At 49.4% G+C, this 24,033-nt stretch overlaps 1 protein-coding gene across 1 annotated transcript in view; it reads left to right on the top strand.

Moving 5' to 3' along the window:
• The window catches only part of GABBR1 (gamma-aminobutyric acid type B receptor subunit 1), a 76,156-nt gene that overhangs the window by 32,408 nt on the left and 19,715 nt on the right, over positions 1 to 24,033 (top strand). The window contains exons 6-17 of the mRNA XM_075186391.1: positions 6,517 to 6,677; positions 7,614 to 7,748; positions 8,645 to 8,815; positions 9,309 to 9,410; positions 9,762 to 9,827; positions 10,153 to 10,344; positions 10,425 to 10,667; positions 11,438 to 11,501; positions 12,132 to 12,209; positions 14,325 to 14,475; positions 17,948 to 18,080; positions 18,820 to 18,936. Of these exons, the coding sequence (XP_075042492.1) occupies positions 6,517 to 6,677; positions 7,614 to 7,748; positions 8,645 to 8,815; positions 9,309 to 9,410; positions 9,762 to 9,827; positions 10,153 to 10,344; positions 10,425 to 10,667; positions 11,438 to 11,501; positions 12,132 to 12,209; positions 14,325 to 14,475; positions 17,948 to 18,080; positions 18,820 to 18,936 (1,613 nt within the window). The remainder of the gene's footprint in view (positions 1 to 6,516; positions 6,678 to 7,613; positions 7,749 to 8,644; positions 8,816 to 9,308; positions 9,411 to 9,761; positions 9,828 to 10,152; positions 10,345 to 10,424; positions 10,668 to 11,437; positions 11,502 to 12,131; positions 12,210 to 14,324; positions 14,476 to 17,947; positions 18,081 to 18,819; positions 18,937 to 24,033) is intronic.

The raw sequence follows: 24,033 nt of genomic DNA, 5'->3' as shown, positions 1-24,033 counted from the left end.
ATAGCAAAAATTAGAACTGCAAGTTATTCATAAATAAAGGGAAAAAGTACTATATAATTTTACACGTGATATATAATTCATATAACGTGTTTCATGCACATGGGTGTGAAGCCTATTTTTATTGTATATTTATTACTTTGAAAAATTCAAAAGCAAAATGTTTTAGTTGTGTCTAACCTATCTACTTGTGGGCTGTAGATTGCAACTTGCTGTTATCTGAGCTCCCCCTCCCTTCCCTATTCTGACCACCAGGGGGACTGTTAGTTTTTTACTTTCTTGTGTCAATATATCTGCGTTTGTAAATACAGTTTATGCTTATGAAGTCCAACCCCACAATGATATAAAAAGCGGTATCAGAAAATTGTCCCATTACAGCTAAGCTCTGCCTCAAAACAAGATCGGTGCCCGCTATTAATCAGAATGGGGCGGTAAGATCACCTGTGTACGTGCTAAGCTTTAGTGCTGAATACAGTAACATGAATGCAAATACCATTATGAAAATGGATCACAGACATTACACAAGTGTTACTAGGTTCTATTCCACATGCAGTGTGTTATAGATGTTGTGACAGTATCTCAAAACTCTTATTATTAATGTATGTGGTGGATGGAGCCCCATTTTCTTCAGCGGCCCCTTGCTGCAGCCCTACGTTGTATTTGTGCTGTAATATTGTCGCTCGGAGTGACAGTTCTTCCTGCGGGTGTCAGCCTTGGCGCACCAATAAAACATTCCCCACCCCCCTCCCTTCTCTATCATGTGGCACCCTAATAACACGATCTAACGCCTGTCTCTTGCCTTCCTTGCTAACACATGCTGTGCTGTAGTCAGGCGGACAGATTCCTCACGTAAGTCTGTATGTCTGTCTGTTGTAGCCGTGCCGTCTCTGTGTACTCGTGTCTGTCTTGTGCTGACTTTGTGTAACCCTTTCTGTCTTGCCGACTTCTCCTTTCTGTCCTCCGAGTTGTTTTCCTCTGCTGTCACTTTTAGTTCATCTGTTTATGATGCCATATTTTCCTTCTTTGTTACACATTTGGGGGCAGGAGGGGGCTTGTATGGATAATTACTGGGTGACCGCTCCTCCATTGTGTATTAGCTGACCCTCCTCTCTGTCCCTACTGTCCATAGACTGCGACAGGGAAGGGCTGTAAAGGCTTGATGTGTGTCAGTCTCACATCGACTCTCCAGCTGTCATGGAACTATAAGTCCCAGCTCGCCCTGTGAGCCAGAAGCCAGATTCTGTCCTGCTAACGGGAGTTGGCAGCCATACTTGTCGGCTAAAGAGTGTAGAGACTCCTCTGAAAGTCATTTTTTTGTCTTCCGTGGGCTGAAGTGGAGGCTCAGATGGGCCCAATTGCCCCTTTTGCCCCTGTGCACATAGTTCCTATTGAATTGATAGGCTGCATGCTCATAAACATTCGTTCCCTACACAAAATGGCTGCCTCCACTGTACGTCTATCTAAATACCAGTTACGTCAGCTCGGTGATAGCTTTATAGTGGTGACCGTGGATTCAGCCATTTTGTGGGCTGAACCAATTTCCAAATACCGCCAATCAATTCATTATCAATCAGGCCACAAAATGTCTGTTTCCGCTGTGTGGGCAATGAAGGATTGGTAATAACCCCCTGCCGTTATTTCACCTCAGACATTAAACCTTGTGAATTGACGTTAATACGCTTTAGTGGGTTTATTTCCTACTGGACACTCAGGAAACTCATTAACCATCACCTATACTCCTATATTCTCCCTATGTGCACCCACACATTTATATATCTGATTTATTTGCCGCGTCAGATGCTTATTGGGTCTGTAGTTTTCCTGTAATAATCTGGTCACAGGGGATGTTGTCGGCCTCGATCCGCTCTCCCGTTTAATTGGATGATTTGATTCCAGTCTGCAACCCGATCCTGAGGTAAAATTCAGATGTACTGCGCTGGTTCATACACACAGACGCCCCTATAATGCTGTTCCAGCCTTTTCCCCTATTCCAGGGTCTGTCCGCAGCCGTCCCTCCAAGCGCCTGCAGTCCAGCAGTGACTCATTCTTATAGATTGCATGCAATAATTATGATTTCACCTACGCTCTGCTTGGTGTCTCGGAGCACGGGGTTAAGAATTACTGTCCTAATGTCATTAGACTTTTCTCACTCTCAGATATAATGCAGTAACCACCGTTGCTTGTAATTCCTCTGCTGCAGTATCCGATGACACGTAGACGAACCAACGGCATCGAGCTGCTTATAATGCTGCTAAGTTTCATTTACAGGTCTGAATTGTAGAGCCGAAGATGTGGTTTTATATATAACACGATCTCTGTGCCTTTATTTCTATAATATTATTATTAATATAATTATTATATCTTGATAGATATATATATATATATATATATATATATATATATACACTTAAATCTTTTTTAGTGTTTCTGTCACATTTTTTTATTTAGCGCTTTGGAAATAATAACCAATTTCTTGGATATAATTGCCACTGTTATTTACCGGCTCGGTATCGCGGCTAAGACGGTAGGATGCGCTGACTCTGGCGACCGGAGTTCGGCATACATCGTCATGGTTTCGGTTGCTAGGGTCGGAGAGTCATAGCAACAGGGAGGAAATATGGGCAGGAAAAATAATTGAATAATTAATAATAATTAAATAGGGAAAGCACTGACAAAATGTCTGGACGTGCGTCTCCCACATTGGGCATCATAATGGATTTTATTTATAGAGAGCAAAGGCCTGTGTGACAGTGTCCCCCTCACAGCTAGTCCCGTTGTTGGGGTATTTCTGGTAATTTTAATTCCACGTGCGACCTTCTAACCTTCAAAAGGGCCGCACGTTACCCTTAACCTCCGTAATAAATGAAAATAATACAGTTATTGACAGAAAGAGACACCACATAACCCTCAAATCCCTCACCCCAAAACACCCCTCAGACCTAACGCGTTGCCCATCGCTGCGGTTGGATTTGCGGACAGCAAATGTCTAAAGTGGGCAAAGTCCACCTGACTAGACGCGGGTCCAGCTGATTGGCCGAGTGGAATCTCAGTGTGGTCTCCACCAATAGCAGAGTCCTAAAGAGCTAAAGCTGAAATTCCACGGCTCTGCGCACTGACGAGTGTTGTGTCTACTGGGAGAGATCAGTAGATTAAAGAATGCATCCAATAATAATAATAAAAAGACGATGGAACATGGATAGAACCGAGCTAGGAAATAAAATATTGTAATAATGCCATTTATGGCATATCCCTATTTCTAAGTACTGCGATAAGTACCATTAAACTTCACTTTACATTGCACAATATTCTGTCTGGTTTTATAGTGGAGCTAAATAAAAGCAAAAAACAACATATTGCTCTGTTATAGAGGAGGGGGAACTATACTGTGCTGCATTGCCACGCATTATGATGCAGTTGTTCTCTGCACTCTGCCACTCTCCTTTGATTGTCCGTTCCACATCCTTAGTCACCGACTTGGATTGATAAATGAATAAATGACTGTATCAATGACCCTGTCGTATTTGCTGTGGTAATTCTATTTACAAGCAAATGCAAAATTTAGCCTTGTATATTTACTCTTTTCCTGTTTCTTTTGTTTTATAAGGGTGTTCTATAATGACCCAAAATAAAAATGTTCTCTACACCCCCCCCCCCTTTATAGTCTCCCCTCCCCCACAACAGTATATTATTTTTGATTTACAATTGATGTGATTGAGTTACGCACAGAGACCGCGCACTTCTCCCCCCGCTCGGTAGCTGATTTGACGGGTCGTCAGGCCGCTGTCACCAGCCAGATGTTCCGCTTTTCTCCAACACTGGAATGTGCTGTTATACATCATAGTGAACTGTAATATGCTATGAAATATAGGACATTACAGTGTCTTGGGGGAGCTGCGCGGATCCTATCCATCCCATTACCGTGCCGGCTGGGAGCAGGGGGATGGGAGCATGGAGAGGTAAGTGTGTATATATACAATACTGTTATGGGGGAAGTGACTCACGTTTGCCTGGAAAACCCATTTAAATTAGTTTTTCAATTTCTGCCTCACTGCGGTGGTTGTTGCATAGATGAGCGAGGGAGGGGGGATATCCCTAATATACTCAGGAAATACATTGCTCGTTTGTGTGCCAAAATATGTAGTCTTGCAGTATACATGGCGCTTTTATAAAACCTTTTGCTGATTAAGTCGTTCACAGGGAACGTCATACATATAAAGCAATGTGGGCAGGAATGTCAGCTCTTAGGTCTTGGTGTGAAAAGGGGGAGTGGCTCTGAAAGGGGCGGAGCTTAGTGGAGTCACAGCGCAGTGTATGTAAATCTATAAGTAGCAATTGGGATCTGATCCAGTGTTGAACAAGCACAAGATTCGATGCTGGGAACATTTATATATATATATATATATATATATATATATATATATATATATATATATATAATGGATCTTTATAAATGTGTAACACTTTGCCTATTATTAGTCTACTTGTGCACAGTGTTACTGTGCAATCATTTTTATAAATGCACCCCATTATTGGTAACAGGGCTGTCTGTGCGATGGACTTTACAGAAATACAGTAGCACTCGGCATCATGCAAGGAGCAACCTCTAAATCATTTTGTGATTAACCAGAGCAGTACTGATATGTAAGGAGGTGTGAGACAATACAATTTACTGGCTTCTACATAGCAATTTTTTTTGTTTAGGTTTTGTTCCACTTTAAGTAATTGAACCACAAAGTGTCTGTATCTCTGATTCATGAAATCTGCTATCACAGATATTTGTGGCTCACTGATAAACGTCTTTCCTGTAGGACTGACAGTTTTAGAAGCCTTGTCTAGTCCCTTCCATCTACCCAGGCCCCCTGTGCACTTTTTTTTTTTGTTCATATTTCAAAAACTTCTGTCTGTCCCAGCACAGCATGCTGGGCATTGTAGTTCCACAGCAGCTAGAGAACCACTGCCTGCCTGCACCCTCCTCTGTGTCTTCATGTTGCGTCTCACTAACACTTCCTACCTCGCTCTGTGTATACAGATTGAAAGATTCTGTAAAAATCCTTTTGACCTAAATACAAATTGAATGCAGGAGAAAGATGGGGAGGGGGGGGGGGGTAATAGTTACAAGCCCCCCTCTGTTCTTTAACCTGTGGTATATTTAGTTTTCTTCTGCCTCCCCTTCCCTCTGCCTCCATTACCCCTCCTCCGATAATATCACTGTTTAATACCTAAATGTCCCCCTCTGCAGCTTTGTTTTTCGCCCCTCTCCCTCTATTTGGCTGTCTGCTCCCCCCCTCTGTATAACCCTAATATAGATCTCATCGGTACTTTTGTAAAACATTTACTGACACCTAGCCGTGTTTACTGACATGGTATTTGGTTGCACCAGAGACTATGTGAAAGTAATGTTCCAGTATCCTGCTGAGTGTTATAAAGTTACACAACTATATAAGCTCCCAAATTCCCAGTTTGGTACTTTTCTGTGTAATGAGGACAGACTTTCACTGACCTTTATTTCCGTCTTACTGACAGGTGTCAGTAAATGTTCTGATGTTTATCAGCTTTGCTCTATATGTTTCTCTGTAAATCCCATATTGTCTCTTTCACTGACCTCTCACCCCACTCTGGGTGTCTCTTTCTCTATCCGCTGTTGGCTGTCCTTTCATGTGTGACATTTACCTCAGCGGGGTCCTCTCAGTGCCCCCTCCATCTTCCTGGAGACCTTTATCTCTTTGTATTTTTATCCCAATTCCCCTGCACTCCCTCCATCTCCCCTGACCCGTGCCTCCATCCCTGACTGTATACCTGCTCATTACCCGCCATGTGCCCCCCGTATCCATTCCTCTCACATCCCCCTCTCACTTCTCATTCTCTTTGTAATCCCTCGCTCCCTTCGGCGTGGGTGACATCAGTGTGTCTCCTCCTCCCTCCTGCTCCCTCTCTCTCTCTCTCCATCTCTCTGTCGCTCTCTAGACTGCAGAATCAAATCAGGAATCATGCAGATGCTGCGGTGCTCTCGTGCCGCGTCCATGGGCTGTCTTGTTGCACTGTCTCTGCCTGTTTGATTTGGCTGTCTCTGGATATCTTTCCCCCCCTCTTTCATTCAGTGATCTTGACCGTTCCTTGTACAGCATCTCTCGTTCATCGCTCTCTGCTGTCTCTTAGGTTGCTGATCACAGTCTTATTTGCATTTCCCTGCCAGTCTCATCACTCCACCTGTTCTCTCTCTCTCCCCTGTTGATCTTTCTCTCCACTCTGTCTCTCCCATCTGTTTCACATTGGTGTCTGTTGCCTGCGGTCTCCCCCCCTGCTCTCTCTCTCTCTCTCTCTCTCTCTCTCTCGCACCTTTTAACCCTCTCACGTTCCGTTTCAGTGTGTGCGTGGACGATGTCTCCCCCAGTCCCTTCTCTTTCAGACCCCCTCTTCCCCTTCTGCACCCCTCTCCCCCAGTGAAGTCTCTCCCCCCGGTCATGTTTGTCTCTCTGTGCGTACCTGTGCTGACCCTCTTGCTGTGTGATGCGGTCTCAGGTAAGAAAGCCCTGCACGTGGGCGCTCTCTTCCCCATGAGCGGCGGGTGGCCTGGCGGACAGGCCTGTCACCCAGCCGCGCAGATGGCCCTGGAGGACGTCAACAACCGGAGGGACATTTTGCCCGAATACGAACTTCGGCTCATTCACCACGACAGCCAGGTGGGTAGAGGGGCGGTGGGGGCACTTGTTGTGTTGGGGTATCTGTGATGTGGAGGGTGGGGAGGGGGCACAGATGAGACATGCCATCAGGAGTACCAGGGTGATGCCCGGGGTGGGTGCCCGGTCTCACCCATACCTGACACCTGTATAGTTAGGTTGTAGTGACGAGGGCGGCATCGGAGTGACCGCAAGGAGCCGGAAACTCCCAGCTAAAGAGTTCAGAGACTGTTCAGGTGACTAACAGTGAAAGAGGGACTCCGTCCTTTATTAGTCAGCGACTATGAGACAGAAAAAGAGGGATAAATATAGGGATATGTTTTAGAAGTTAAGAGACTGTGAACGGCAGCAGGAAGACAGGGAACCGCTGAAAAAGTGAGAGCACGAAGTACAGACGGACAGAAAGTGAGGGGGAGGGAGATGTCTCCTGTGACAGTGACAAGAGACAGCAGGGGAGGTGAGAGACAGCTGTTACAGGAGAGGAGTGGAACGGGGAGACCACCGCAGGGGGGCCATGGAGACCGTGTGAGTGACCTTTTACTGAGACTACCTCTGAGTGTGGAAGAGAGCGCAGGGGGTGCAGCCAGGCTCTCTCACAGGATTACCCCCTGCGCTCTCATTATTCCACTTAGCTCTCACTGTTACCACGGCAACAGAGGAAAGGGTAAAATATTCCGGAGAAGAGAGATAGACGGGGAGAGAGGAATGGGCAGAGGGGGGGTGGGGGGTGGGGCTGGTGAGAGAGAGACAGATGGAGAGAGAGACAAAAACACGAGATGGAAGGCAGAAAGAGAGGATGATGAGAGAGAGAGAGCGAGCAGTCTATCTACCTGCACAGTCTCAGTCACAGTAGATAATACAGACACATCTTTATTCATATGACTGACACTTTCCTTCCATTTCTGTCTCATCCTTCTCCCTATATCCTGCGCTGTTCAGTGTGACCCGGGCCAGGCTACCCGCCACCTGTACGAGCTGCTCTACAATGACCCAATAAAGATTATGCTGATGCCAGGGTGCAGCAGTGTGTCGACTCTGGTGGCAGAAGCAGCCCGCATGTGGCATCTCATTGTGGTAAGCAGCTGTCTCTTGCTGCTGATGTCTGTCTCCCGGTTCTCCTGGTTACATAGTCAGTCTCACACCTCACCCACTTCCAGTTACCCTATTCTTGTTCTCTAGTTTCCTCTGTCCTAAACTGTCACTTCTCCTCCCGTCTGTCACTCTTACTTATTCCTCTTAATCTTCCTTCTGTCACTCTCACCTCTTCTCCCTCTTATGTAACTCTTACTTATACTTCCTTCTGTCCTGTCACTTACACTTCTTTCTCCTATCCTCCCTTCTGTCACTCTTCTTCCTCTTCTACCTTGTATTAGTCTTGCTTCTTCCTGTTTTTAGTGTTATTTTCCTTCATGTTACTCTTACTTCTCCCTCTTATCTTTCCTTATGTTACACTTACTTCTTCTCCCTTTTCTTCTCCCTTCTTTTACACGTATTCCTCTTATCCTCCCTTCTGTCACTATCATTCTTCCTCAGCTTTTATTCCTATCCTTTGTTACTTTCACTTTTTCTTCTGCTCTTCCTGTTATCCTCCCTTCTGTTACTCTTACTTCTTTCTCTCCTCCTATTATATTCCTTTCTACTGTTACTCTTACCGTTTTCTGTACCATTTTCCTTTCCTCCTTTCTTTTGTTATTGTAACTTCACCCTCTATTCCTGTTTTGGTACCCCCTCCTTTTCCCGTTTTCCTCTCTCTCTCTCTCTCTTCCCCCCCCTCTATATTCCTTTATCTTCTCTCTTTATTTATTCTTTATCTTCTCTCTCTCTTATTACTCTCTCTATTCCTAATCTCTGACCTGTATTGAAATAATAAAAATTTGCAAACATGTCTTATGTTTATTTTCTTGGTTTGTAGAGGACCCTTCGGTCATATGTGGTTATTCTTAATCTCGGATTCTCTCTTCACCCTGCAGCTCTCCTATGGCTCCAGCTCTCCAGCGCTCTCGAACCGTCTAAGATTCCCGACTTTTTTCCGCACACACCCGTCGGCCACCTTGCACAATCCCACCAGGGTCCAACTTTTCAAAAAGTGGGGATGGACTAAGATCGCGACCATACAGCAGACTACAGAGGTCTTCACCTCTGTAAGTGTCTTTCACGAAAAGATCGTCAGACCAAACATAACGTGCACCCCCAACAGGCTTGTATCATTGTACCCCAGGAGAGCCGCTTGATAATTTGGATTATATGAACTTCATAATTATTACCTCCGTCCTCCTGTATAGCTAATAGTAGGCCATCATTTACTCGTAAATTTATACAAGGCCCTGGAGATCTCTTAATGGCTGAGACCATAAATATATCTCATAAAGTTCTATGAATATGACATTAAAAAATAATTAATGCTGGATCGCTGGGCCATTAAAGTTTCCATTACTTGTCATTATTTTTCCTAGAATGAAATATCCATAGATCTCAAAGGCTTTTGATATAAGCGAGAAGATATCACAGACTCTCTGCAACCTCACGCAACTCATTATCTTAATAACTGGGCCTTCTTCTAGATAGAAATCCCAGAGGTCTTTATAATTATAAAACGTGTCATTCCTCTCACTGATTAATTCCTCTCCTTTTTAGACTCTGGATGACCTGGAGGAGCGAGTGAAGGAAGCTGGCATTGAAATCACGTTCCGACAGAGCTTCTTCTCTGATCCCACCGTTCCGGTGAAGAATCTCAAGGTACCGACCCGTGTCCTAGTTGTCCCTTGGGAAATTGCCGCTGGTAGGAATTAGAATTCATTAAGCGCGGTGTCCTTCCCGTGAGACTCGCCTTTAGTCAATGGATAGGACTGCACCGCAACGATTGACTTTCTACGTGGTCAATAAAGCTCATTAATTGACTTTGCTCAACCTTATTCCCTCTTCTGCGTCTTCTTTTTTCTCCATCTATTCTCCTCTTTTGTCATTGACCTCGTGTTCTTTCTCTCTCTTCTACCTTTTGCTTATCTTCCAAAGTCTCGATCTACTCCCTGTCTTCTGTACCAGTCTCTCCTTTTATTATTATTATTGCTTTTTATCTCTTCCATTCAGCGGCAGGATGCTAGAATAATTGTTGGATTATTCTATGAAACTGAAGCGCGGAAGGTCTTTTGTGAGGTAAAATGAGCCATTTCTCCTTTCTCTGAGGTTCATGTCATTACCGTTCTTAGAAATGTGGCTTCTTATTCTTCTCTTTTAAATGGTGTCACCTACGTCCAAACTGCTGTCTGTTCTAAAACCCATTGATCTGACACACGTCCTGAATCTACACTTCCAACGTTCTTACGGGTTCCTATGTGTCTCCTGAACTTTTATTTTTAAGGTCCCTTTAGAAGTCCATTTATCTGATAATCCACCATATGTTGTTAGACTTTTCTACGGGGAAAACCTTACGGTTCCCCTCAAGTTCTCAGCACCTGTTTATGACTTCTCCTTTCATCAGGTCTACAAGGAACGTCTCTTTGGTAAGAAGTACGTTTGGTTTTTGATTGGTTGGTACGCCGACAACTGGTTCAAGACTCCCGATCCGTCTATTAACTGCACCGTAGAGGAGATGACTCGAGCCGTTGAGGGTCACGTGACCACAGAGATAGTGATGTTGAACCCAGAAAATACACGTGGCATCTCCAATATGGTACGTTTTACTGCTGACTGTGCCACTCTCATGCCATGTATTGTTACTGAGGTACACGTGTTCACCTATCTCTCTTCCAGACATCGCAAGAGTTCATGGACAAGCTCCAGAAACGTCTCGGTAAGGACCCAGAAGGGGTAGGAGGTCTACAGGAAGCCCCCCTGGCATACGATGCCATCTGGGCACTTGCTCTGGCCCTCAATAAGACCGCATATGAACTGTCCAGAAAGGCACTACGTCTGGAAGACTTCAACTACAACAATGATAACATCAGTCGAGAGATCTACAAGGCCATGAATTCGTCTTCCTTCGATGGCGTTTCGGTGAGGTTCCTCTATTCATCATCAGCTCCTTGATTTATATCGTGGTGCCATTTTTCTATCAACGTCTTTCCTCATCGCTGCTTATCGCTTGTGTTCCATCATATTATTATCTCAGGAAGTCAACAGCTGAATAATTTCCTCATCTTTAATACATATAGGGATTTTTTTTTTTTTTTTACAATATTAAAATACAAAAATAAAAGCACCATGCAGGATTTGTCGGGTAACACCCCAGATACTTTAAAAAAATACCTATGTAAATTTTGTAGTTGAACACATTTTTATAGAAGCCACGACAAATGTGATTAATATTGATCGTAGACATGATTGTTGGTGTCATCATATATTTATCCATATAAATCAAAGATTTTCTACAATATCCCTTATTTTAGAACTAGAATTACATTTCTAGGTCGGACATTGCTGAAAATAGTTCTACAGGGGACCGCGCAGAAAGGAGATTCTGCCATTTTTCCGTATATACTCTAAATCATGCATTCCTTTGATGTGCAACGTTTTTAATAGTTTTAAAATAATGTCTTCACTTTCTGGTGTGCTGGCGTGTATATTATTCCATGTTGATCATAAATCTCTATATTACCTTGCAAACTATATTACGCCTCTTTACATTTTGACTGATTTATACCTGTGTACCTATGCGTTTCTGTTGTGCGATTATCTGCATCAATCTCCCGACTTCAGCTAATGCTTATTTCCCGTCCATGGTTACATCGTTACGACCTTTGACACGTCTTTGTCTTTACCTCTAGGGTCACGTGGTGTTTGATGCAAGTGGTTCCCGTATGGCCTGGACTCTTATAGAGCAGCTCCAAGGTGGGTGATCTGAGGACCCCGGAGGGTCTCGCACGTCCGGTTTAAAGAGTTGTGTAGAGGACAGGGAGAATATTTGAGATTATTGGAGGAGATTCTCTACAACCCAAGTCCCCCAACACCATATTAGAACCTCGTTCACATTATCTCCAATGCAGATTGCCTCCACTATTGAATTAACAGTTGGGGATAGTGATGAAAACTGGTGCTCAAAAAAAGGTGGTTTCTCGCATAGCATCTGGTCAGACCTTGGTCTTTGTCTTCTAAACCACACTAGAAATATAACAGAACCAGCTTGGTTGCTATAGGCAACACCATCTCTTTACCAGTTTACATAGCAGTTCCCAGTTGTTCAGCTATCACAAGTGCCAGCTATCTGCTTTCATTAGAAGTAATCTGGTCTATGGAATGGAAATGGTTTTACCGGACTGATCATACATTAGACGACAATAGGACAGCTTGGCCAATATCGATGAAATTTGCCAATATGATCAGACGTCACCAGCATAATTGGCACTAGACTGATCTAAGATGATATCTGATTGGTCACAGCGAGTTTGTACTGTACACAACGTCTTTCTGATTGGTTACATCCATCTGATTCCGTGTCACAGTCTCCCTCTTGTTCCCTAGGTGGTGTCTACAAGAAGATTGGATATTATGACAGTACGAAGGACAACCTCTCCTGGTATAACAATGACAAGTGGATAGGTGAGTGTTCCGTCCACGTGATCTTTGGACTTATATAAATTTAGCCCGGCTCTCTCTGATTATCTTCTCTCCTCCATTATGTCTATTTCCATTTCCTTCCATTCACAGTAATTACTTGTATCCTGTCATCATCCTCAGTTTTGTTCTCCAACAAACGTTCTCATCAGTGGTTATTTCTGTCTCTCTATTTTTACCTCCGATGTTGTCTTCCTCTCCTCCTCCCCCTGCTGGTGTCACTCTCTGTCTCTCTATCTATAAGGGGGTCTCCTCCTCCCACTGCTGGTCTCACGCTCTGTCTCTCTATCTATAGGGGGGTCTCCTCCTCCCCCTGCTGGTCTCACTCTCTGTCTCTCTGTCTATAGGGGGGTCTCCTCCTCCCCCTGCTGGTGTCACTCTCTGTCTCTCTATCTATAGGGGGGTCTCCTCCTCCCCCTGCTGGTCTCACGCTCTGTCTCTCTATCTATAGGGGGGTCTCCTCCTCCACCTGCTGGTCTCACGCTCTGTCTCTCTATCTATAGGGGGGTCTCCTCCTCCCCCTGCTGGTCTCACGCTCTGTCTCTCTATCTATATGGGGGTCTCCTCCTCCCCCAGCTGGTCTCACTCTCTGTCTCTCTATCTATAGGGGGGTCTCCTCCTCCCCCAGCTGGTCTCACGCTCTGTCTCTCTATCTATAGGGGGGTCTCCTCCTCCCCCAGCTGGTCTCACTCTCTGTCTCTCTATAGGGGGGTCTCCTCCTCCCCCTGCTGGTCTCACGCTCTGTCTCTCTATCTATAGGGGGGTCTCCTCCTCCCTCTGCTGGTCTCATGCTCTGTCTCTCTATCTATAGGGGGGTCTCCTCCTCCCCCCTGCTGGTCTCACTCTCTGTCTCTCTATCTGTAGGGGGGTCTCCTCCTCCCCCTGCTGGTCTCACTCTCTGTCTCTCTATCTGTAGGGGGGTCTCCTCCTCCCCCTGCTGGTCTCACGCTCTGTCTCTCTATCTATAGGGGGGTCTCCTCCTCCCCCTGCTGGTCTCACGCTCTGTCTCTCTATCTATAGGGGGGTCTCCTCCTCCCCCTGCTGTTCTCACTCTCTGTCTCTCTATCTATAGGGGGGTCTCCTCCTCCCCCTGCTGGTCTCACTCTCTGTCTCTCTATAGGGGGTCTCCTCCTCCCCCTGCTGGTTTCACGCTCTGTCTCTCTATCTATAGGGGGGGTCTCCTCCTCCCCCTGCTGGTCTCACTCTCTGTCTCTCTATAGGGGGGTCTCCTCCTCCCCCTGCTGGTCTCACGCTCTGTCTCTCTATCTATAGGGGGGTCTCCTCCTCCCCCTGCTGGTCTCACCCTCTGTCTCTCTATCTATAGGGGGGTCTCCTCCTCCCCCTGCTGGTCTCACGCTCTGTCTCTCTATCTATAGGGGGGTCTCCTCCTCCCCCTGCTGGTCTCACGCTCTGTCTCTCTATCTATAGGGGGGTCTCCTCCTCCCCCTGCTGGTCTCACCCTCTGTCTCTCTATCTATAGGGGGGTCTCCTCCTCCCCCTGCTGGTCTCACGCTCTGTCTCTCTATCTATAGGGGGGTCTCCTCCTCCCCCTGCTGGTCTCACTCTCTGTCTCTCTATCTATAGGGGGGTCTCCTCCTCCCCCTGCTGGTCTCACGCTCTGTCTCTCTATCTATAGGGGGGTCTCCTCCTCCCCCAGCTGGTCTCACGCTCTGTCTCTCTATCTATAGGGGGGTCTCCTCCTCCCCCTGCTGGTCTCACTCTCTGTCTCTCTATCTATAGGGGGGTCTCCTCCTCCCCCTGCTGGTCTCACTCTCTGTCTCTCTATCTATAGGGGGGTCTCCTCCTCCCCCTGCTGGTCTCACGCTCTGTCTCTCTATAGGGGGGTCTCCTCCTCCCCTTGCTGGTCTCACGCTCTGTCTCTCTATAGGGGGGTCTCCTCCTCCCCTTGCTGGTCTCACGCTCTGTCTCTCTATCTATAGGGGGGTCTCCTCCTCCCCCTGCTGGTCTCACGCTCTCTGTCTCTCTATCTATAGGGGGGTCTCCTCCTCCCCCTGCTTGTCTCACGCTCTGTCTCTCTATCTATAGGGGGGTCTCCTCCTCCCCCAGCTGGTCTCACACTCTCTGTCTCTCTATCTATAGGGGGGTCTCCTCCCGCGGACCACACCAAGGTTATCATCACTTTCCGATATGTTTCTCAGAAGCTCTTCATCTCGGTCTCGGTCCTGGCTGGGCTCGGTATACTCCTGGGGTTCGTCTGTCTGTCCTTCAACATCTACAATAGTCACGTACGGTGAGTGCCAGGGGTGGTGGGTCCTGGATAATATGATCACACAAAGTAGGACAGGAGTGTGAGTAGTGTGTGCTGTAGAGGAGAAAGTGAGAATGAGTGTGAGTGGTGAGCAGTGTAGAAGAGAAAGTGAGGATGAGTGTGAGTGTAGTGGAGAAAGTGAGGATGAGTGTGAGTGGTGAGCAGTGGAGAGGAGAAAGTGAGGATGAGTGTGAGTGGAGAGCAGAGGAGAAAGTGAGGATGACTGTGAGTGTAGATGAGAAAGTGAGGATGAGTGTGAGTGGTGAGCAGTAGAGTTAAAAAAGTGAGGATGAGTGTGAGTGTAGTGGAGAAAGTGAGGATGAGTGGAGAGGAGAAAGTGAGGATGAGTGTAGTGGAGAAAGTTAGGATGAGTGTGAGTGGTGAGCAGTGTAGAAGAGAAAGTGAGGATGAGTGTGAGTGTAGTGGAGAAAGTGAGGATGAGTGTGAGTGGTGAGCAGTGGAGAGGAGAAAGTGAGGATGAGTGTGAGTGGAGAGCAGAGGAGAAAGTGAGGATGACTGTGAGTGTAGATGAGAAAGTGAGGATGAGTGTGAGTGGTGAGCAGTGGAGTTAAAAAAGTGAGGATGAGTGTGAGTGTAGTGGAGAAAGTGAGGATGAGTGTGAGTGGAGAGGAGAAAGTGAGGATGAGTGTAGTGGAGAAAGTTAGGATGAGTGTGAGTGGTGAACAGTGGAGAGAAGAAAGTGAGGATGAGTGTGAGTGGAGAGGAGAAAGTGAGGATAAGTGTGAGTGGTGAGCATTGGAAAAGAGAAAGAGAGGATGAGTGTGAGTGGAGAGAAGAAAGTGAGGATGAGTGTAGTGGAGAAAGTTAGGATGAGTGTGAGTGGTGAACAGTGGAGAGAAGAAAGTGAGGATGAGTGTGAGTGGAGAGGAGAAAGTGAGGATAAGTGTGAGTGGTGAGCATTGGAAAAGAGAAAGAGAGGATGAGTGTGAGTGGAGAGAAGAAAGTGAGGATGAGTGTAGTGGAGAAAGTTAGGATGAGTGTGAGTGGTGAACAGTGGAGAGAAGAAAGTGAGGATGAGTGTGAGTGGAGAGGAGAAAGTGAGGATAAGTGTGAGTGGTCAGCAGTGGAGAGGAGAAAGAGAGGATGAGTGTGAGTGGAGAGAAGAAAGTGAGGATGAGTGGTCAGCAGTGGAGAGGAGAAAGTGAGGATGAGTGTGAGTGGTTGGTGGTGGAGAGGAGAAAGAAAATACCCAAGAGATGAATCAGAAATAGATTTATTGTTCGGTAAAGTCCTCTTGTGCCCTGTATATTACACATTTACCTCTGGACTATGGAGCACAGAGTACCACCATTTATGGGAATATACCGGTCCTAGAGGACTGTGCCCTGATCCATGGCTGGATGCTCCTCACTGATGGGAGTTACTGGGCTCAGCCATGTAGTGGACAGTTATATCCCAGCTGTGAGAGTACCACCGTTGTACACAAGGACACAGCTGTGAGAGTACCACCATTATACACAAGGACACAGCTGTGAGAGTACCACCATTGTACACAAGGACACAGCTGTGAGAGTACCACCATTGTACACAAGGACACAGCTGTGAGAGTACCACCATTGTACACAAGGACACAGCTGTGAGAGTACCACCATTGTACACAAGGACACAGCTGTGAGAGTACCACCATTATACACAAGGACACAGCTGTGAGAGTACCACCATTGTACACAAGGACACAGCTGTGAGAGTACCACCATTGTACACAAGGACACAGCTGTGAGAGTACCACCATTGTACACAAGGACACAGCTGTGAGAGTACCACCATTGTACACAAGGACACAGCTGTGAGAGTACCACCATTGTACACAAGGACACAGCTGTGAGAGTACCACCATTGTACACAAGGACACAGCTGTGAGAGTACCACCATTGTACACAAGGACACAGCTGTGAGAGTACCACCATTGTACACAAGGACACAGCTGTGAGAGTACCACCATTATACACAAGGACACGGCTGTGAGAGTACCACCATTGTACACAAGGACACAGCTGTGAGAGTACCATCAGTATACACAAGGACACAGCTGTGAGAGTACCACCATTGTACACAAGGACACAGCTGTGAGAGTACCACCATTGTACACAAGGACACAGCTGTGAGAGTACCACCATTGTACACAAGGACACAGCTGTGAGAGTACCACCATTGTACACAAGGACACAGCTGTGAGAGTACCACCATTGTACACAAGGACACAGCTGTGAGAGTACCACCATTGTACACAAGGACACAGCTGTGAGAGTACCACCATTGTACACAAGGACACAGCTGTGAGAGTACCACCATTATACACAAGGACACGGCTGTGAGAGTACCACCATTGTACACAAGGACACAGCTGTGAGAGTACCATCAGTATACACAAGGACACAGCTGTGAGAGTACCACCATTGTACACAAGGACACAGCTGTGAGAGTACCACCATTGTACACAAGGACACAGCTGTGAGAGTACCACCATTGTACACAAGGACACAGCTGTGAGAGTACCACCATTGTACACAAGGACACAGCTGTGAGAGTACCACCATTGTACACAAGGACACAGCTGTGAGAGTACCACCATTGTACACAAGGACACAGCTGTGAGAGTACCACCATTGTACACAAGGACACAGCTGTGAGAGTACCACCATTGTACACAAGGACACAGCTGTGAGAGTACCACCATTGTACACAAGGACACAGCTGTGAGAGTACCACCATTATACACACGGACACAGCTGTGAGAGTACCACCATTATACACAAGGACACAGCTGTGAGAGTACCACCATTGTACACAAGGACACAGCTGTGAGAGTACCACCATTATACACACGGACACAGCTGTGAGAGTACCACCATTATACACAAGGACACAGCTGTGAGAGTACCACCATTATACACAAGGACACAGCTGTGAGAGTACCACCATTGTACACAAGGACACAGCTGTGAGAGTACCACCATTGTACACAAGGACACAGCTGTGAGAGTACCACCATTGTACACAAGGACACAGCTGTGAGAGTACCACCATTGTACACAAGGACACAGCTGTGAGAGTACCACCATTGTACACAAGGACACAGCTGTGAGAGTACCACCATTATACACACGGACACAGCTGTGAGAGTACCACCATTATACACAAGGACACAGCTGTGAGAGTACCACCATTGTACACAAGGACACAGCTGTGAGAGTACCACCATTGTACACACGGACACAGCTGTGAGAGTACCATCAGTATACACAAGGACACAGCTGTGAGAGTACCACCATTATACACACGGACACAGCTGTGAGAGTACCACCATTATACACAAGGACACAGCTGTGAGAGTACCACCATTATACACAAGGACACAGCTGTGAGAGTACCACCATTGTACACAAGGACACAGTTGTGATAGTGATGATCATACAGCATTGTCCTCCTGCAGGTACATCCAGAACTCCCAGCCTCACCTGAACGACGTGACGGCTGCAGGCTGCATCCTGGCTCTCGCTGCCGTCTTCCCCCTCGGCCTGGACGGGTACCACATTGAGACGTGGCACTTCCCGCTGGTGTGCCAGGTAAGAGCCCGCAGGACCTGTGATTGTTATTATATGAAGCTACTTACTAACTGCAGGTCCAGTAACCCGTCTCTAACACGCACCAGGTCGCACGTTGTTAGTACTGCCAGGGACAGACGTGAGGCAGTCAGCGGAGGACACTGTGTGACACGGTTGCGCCACGCTAGCATTTAACAAAATTGAGTAATGTGAAAGCCCAGAAACTCAGTGTTACACCATATTTAGCTTTGTAGATTGTTTACAAGAAAATGATTATTTTTTTTAAAGCCAGTAAAGCTCGTTACTTCACTAGGACACGGTGCCCGTGTCACTGATGTCTGTGAGGCACGAGGCTTTATTCTCGTTACTATTTGTCCCGCCCATAAAATGGTGGATACACTTTAGTAATACAAGATAAATGACATCAGGGGGTAAATGTATTATACCCCGGTTTTTGCAACTCGCGGGAGATCGGCGTGTTCGCAGCTTAAATTTAAAGCGGCGCTGCCTTGTAAAGGGAAGTTTCCCTTTACAAGGCAGCGCCGCTTTAAATTTAAGCTGCGAACACGCCGCTCTCCCGCGAGTTGCAAAAACCGGGGTATAATACATTTACCCCTATATGTCATAAAATAAAGGGCTGTTAGGAAATGCTGCTAATGGTAAAGATAAAGGTGAACTGCTGGAAGTAGTGGCGGGAAGTGAGGTCACCTGTACTGTACAGATGATGTATCCGACCTTCTTACACTCTGTAATCACACAGGCCCGTCTCTGGCTCCTGGGACTTGGCTTCAGCCTGGCGTACGGCAGCATGTTTACCAAGATCTGGTGGATCCATACAGCGTTCACCAAGAAGGACGACAAGAAGGAGAGGAGGAAGGTGAGGACTGTGATCTTGTGATGGGGCGGTCCATGTGATGGGTGCGGTCCATGTGATGGGGGCGGTCAATGTGATGGGGCGGTCCATGTGATGGGGCAGTCCATGTGATGGGGCGGTCCATGTGATGGGGACGGTCCATGTGATGGGTGCGGTCCATGTGATGGGGGCGGTCAATGTGATGGGTGCGGTCCATATGATGGGGGAGGTCCATGTGATGGGGCAGTCCATGTGATGTGGCGGTCCATGTAATGGGGAGGTCCATGTGATGTGGCGGTCCATGTGATGGGGCGGTCCATGTGATGGAGGCGGTCCAGGTGATGTGGCGGTCCATGTGATGTGGCGGTCCATGTGATGTGGCGGTCCATGTGATGGGGAGGTCCATGTGATGTGGCGGTCCATGTGATGGGGCGGTCCATGTGATGGAGGCGGTCCAGGTGATGTGGCGGTCCATGTGATGGAGGCGGTCCATGTGATGGGGGCGGGCAATGTGATGGGTGCGGTCCATATGATGGGGGAGGTCCATGTGATGGGGCAGTCCATGTGATGTGGCGGTCCATGTGATGTGGCGGTCCATGTGATGGAGGCGGTCCATTTGATGGGGCGGTCCATGGGATGGGGTGGTCCATGGGATGGGGTGGTCCATGTGATGGGGAGGTCCATGTGATGTGGCGGTCCATGTGATGGGGCGGTCCATGTGATGGAGGCGGTCCATGTGATGGGGAGGTCCATGTGATGGGGCGGTCCATGGGATGGGGTGGTCCATGGGATGGGGAGGTCCATGTGATGGGGACGGTCCATGTGATGGGGAGGTCCATGTGATGGGGACGGTCCATGTGATGAGGCGGTCCATGTGATGGGTGCGGTCCATGTGATGGGGAGGTCCATGTGATGGAGGCGGTCCATGTGATGGGGCGGTCCATGTGATGTGGCGGTCCATGTAATGGGGAGGTCCATGTGATGTGGCGGTCCATGTAATGGGGAGGTCCATGTGATGTGGCGGTCCATGTAATGGGGAGGTCCATGTGATGTGGCGGTCCATGTGATGGGGCGGTCCATGTGATGGAGGCGGTCCATGTGATGGAGGCGGTCCATGTGATGGGGAGGTCCATGTGATGTGGCGGTCCATGTGATGGGGAGGTCCATGTGATGTGGCGGTCCATGTAATGGGGAGGTCCATGTGATGTGGCGGTCCATGTGATGAGGCGGTCCATGTGATGGGGAGGTCCATGTGATGTGGCGGTCCAGGTGATGGAGGCGGTCCATGTGATGGAGGCGGTCCATGTGATGGGGAGGTCCATGTGATGTGGCGGTCCATGTGATGGGGAGGTCCATGTGATGTGGCGGTCCATGTGATGGGGGAGGTCCATGTGATGGGGAGGTCCATATGATGGGGGAGGTCCATGTGATGGAGGCGGTCCATGTGATGTGGCGGTCCATGTGATGGGGCGGTCCATGTGATGAGGCGGTCCATGTGATGGAGGCGGTCCATGTGATGGAGGCGGTCCATGTGATGGGGAGGTCCATGTGATGTGGCGGTCCATGTGATGGAGGCGGTCCATGTGATGGAGGCGGTCCATGTGATGGGGAGGTCCATGTGATGTGGCGGTCCATGTGATGTGGCGGTCCATGTGATGAGGCGGTCCATGTGATGTGGCGGTCCATGTGATGGGGAGGTCCATGTGATGAGGCGGTCCATGTGATGTGGCGGTCCAGGTGATGTGGCGGTCCATGTGATGTGGCGGTCCATGTGATGGGGAGGTCCATGTGATGGGGCGGTCCATGTGATGGGGCGGTCCATGTGATGGAGGCGGTCCAGGTGATGTGGCGGTCCATGTGATGTGGCGGTCCATGTGATGGAGGCGGTCCATGTGATGGAGGCGGTCCATGTGATGGGGGCGGTCCATGTGATGGGTGCGGTCCATATGATGGGGGAGGTCCATGTGATGTGGCGGTCCAGGTGATGTGGCGGTCCATGTGATGGAGGCGGTCCATGTGATGGAGGCGGTCCATGTGATGGGGGAGGTCCATGTGATGGGAAGGTCCATATGATGGGGGAGGTCCATGTGATGTGGCGGTCCATGTGATGTGGCGGTCCATGTGATGTGGCGGTCCATGTGATGGAGGCGGTCCATGTGATGGAGGCGGTCCATGTGATGGGGGAGGTCCATGTGATGGGGAGGTCCATATGATGGGGGAGGTCCATGTGATGTGGCGGTCCATGTGATGTGGCGGTCCATGTGATGGAGGCGGTCCATGTGATGGGGGCGGTCCATGTGATGGGGAGGTCCATGTGATGTGGCGGTCCATGTGATGTGGCGGTCCATGTGATGTGGCGGTCCATGTGATGTGGCGGTCCAGGTGATGTGGCGGTCCATGTGATGTGGCGGTCCATGTGATGGAGGCGGTCCATGTGATGGGGGCGGTCCATGTGATGGGGAGGTCCATGTGATGGAGGCGGTCCATGTGATGGGGGCGGTCCATGTGATGGGGAGGTCCATTTGATGGGGCAGTCCATGTGATGTGGCGGTCCATGTGATGGGGAGGTCCATTTGATGGGGCGGTCCATGGGATGGGGTGGTCCATGGGATGGGGAGGTCCATGTGATGTGGCGGTCCATGTGATGGAGGCGGTCCATGTGATGGGGGAGGTCCATGTGATGTGGCGGTCCATGTGATGTGGCGGTCCATGTGATGTGGCGGTCCATGTGATGTGGAGGTCCATGCGATGGGGGAGGTCCATGCGATGGGGGAGGTCCATGTGATGGGGCAGGTCCAATGATGGGGAAGGTCCATGTGATGGGGCAGGTCCATGTGATGTGGCGGTCCATGTGATGGGGAGGTCCATGTGATGTGGCGGTCCATGTGATGGGGAGGTCCATGTGATGTGGCGGTCCATGTGATGGAGGCGGTCCATGTGATGGGGAGGTCCATGTGATGTGGCGGTCCATGTGATGGGGAGGTCCATGTGATGTGGCGGTCCATGTAATGGGGAGGTCCATGTGATGTGGCGGTCCATGTGATGAGGCGGTCCATGTGATGTGGCGGTCCAGGTGATGGAGGCGGTCCATGTGATGGAGGCGGTCCATGTGATGGGGAGGTCCATGTGATGTGGCGGTCCATGTGATGGGGAGGTCCATGTGATGTGGCGGTCCATGTGATGGGGGAGGTCCATGTGATGGGGAGGTCCATATGATGGGGGAGGTCCATGTGATGTGGCGGTCCATGTGATGAGGCGGTCCATGTGATGGAGGCGGTCCATGTGATGGAGGCGGTCCATGTGATGGGGAGGTCCATGTGATGTGGCGGTCCATGTGATGTGGCGGTCCATGTGATGAGGCGGTCCATGTGATGTGGCGGTCCATGTGATGGGGAGGTCCATGTGATGAGGCGGTCCATGTGATGTGGCGGTCCAGGTGATGTGGCGGTCCATGTGATGTGGCGGTCCATGTGATGGGGAGGTCCATGTGATGGGGCGGTCCATGTGATGGGGCGGTCCATGTGATGGAGGCGGTCCAGGTGATGTGGCGGTCCATGTGATGTGGCGGTCCATGTGATGGAGGCGGTCCATGTGATGGAGGCGGTCCATGTGATGGGGGCGGTCCATGTGATGGGTGCGGTCCATATGATGGGGGAGGTCCATGTGATGTGGCAGTCCATCTGATGTGGCGGTCCATGTGATGTGGCGGTCCATGTGATGGAGGCGGTCCATGTGATGGGGGCGGTCCATGTGATGGGGAGGTCCATGTGATGTGGCGGTCCATGTGATGTGGCGGTCCATGTGATGTGGCGGTCCATGTGATGTGGCGGTCCAGGTGATGTGGCGGTCCATGTGATGTGGCGGTCCATGTGATGGAGGCGGTCCATGTGATGGGGGCGGTCCATGTGATGGGGAGGTCCATGTGATGGAGGCGGTCCATGTGATGGGGGCGGTCCATGTGATGGGGAGGTCCATTTGATGGGGCAGTCCATGTGATGTGGCGGTCCATGTGATGGGGAGGTCCATGTGATGGGGAGGTCCATGTGATGGAGGCGGTCCATGTGATGGGGAGGTCCAGGTGATGTGGCGGTCCATGTGATGGGGGAGGTCCATGTGATGGGGAGGTCCATATGATGGGGGAGGTCCATGTGATGTGGCGGTCCATGTGATGAGGCGGTCCATGTGATGGAGGCGGTCCATGTGATGGAGGCGGTCCATGTGATGGGGAGGTCCATGTGATGTGGCGGTCCATGTGATGTGGCGGTCCATGTGATGAGGCGGTCCATGTGATGTGGCGGTCCATGTGATGGGGAGGTCCATGTGATGAGGCGGTCCATGTGATGTGGCGGTCCAGGTGATGTGGCGGTCCATGTGATGTGGCGGTCCATGTGATGGGGAGGTCCATGTGATGGGGCGGTCCATGTGATGGGGCGGTCCATGTGATGGAGGCGGTCCAGGTGATGTGGCGGTCCATGTGATGTGGCGGTCCATGTGATGGAGGCGGTCCATGTGATGGGGGCGGTCCATGTGATGGGTGCGGTCCATATGATGGGGGAGGTCCATGTGATGTGGCAGTCCATGTGATGTGGCGGTCCATGTGATGTGGCGGTCCATGTGATGGAGGCGGTCCATGTGATGGGGGCGGTCCATGTGATGGGGAGGTCCATGTGATGTGGCGGTCCATGTGATGTGGCGGTCCATGTGATGTGGCGGTCCATGTGATGTGGCGGTCCATGTGATGTGGCGGTCCATGTGATGTGGCGGTCCAGGTGATGTGGCGGTCCATGTGATGTGGCGGTCCATGTGATGGAGGCGGTCCATGTGATGGGGGCGGTCCATGTGATGGGGAGGTCCATGTGATGGAGGCGGTCCATGTGATGGGGGCGGTCCATGTGATGGGGAGGTCCATTTGATGGGGCAGTCCATGTGATGTGGCGGTCCATGTGATGGGGAGGTCCATGTGATGGGGAGGTCCATGTGATGGAGGCGGTCCATGTGATGGGGAGGTCCAGGTGATGTGGCGGTCCATGTGATGGGGAGGTCCATGTGATGGGGGCGGTCCATGTGATGGGGAGGTCCATTTGATGGGGCGGTCCATGGGATGGGGTGGTCCATGGGATG

This window comes from Mixophyes fleayi, chromosome 9 (assembly GCF_038048845.1).
Source record: "Mixophyes fleayi isolate aMixFle1 chromosome 9, aMixFle1.hap1, whole genome shotgun sequence".
Lineage (NCBI taxonomy): Eukaryota > Metazoa > Chordata > Amphibia > Anura > Limnodynastidae > Mixophyes > Mixophyes fleayi.
Note: the sequence above shows the minus strand (reverse complement) of the source record. Positions and strands in the feature narration are given on the sequence as shown.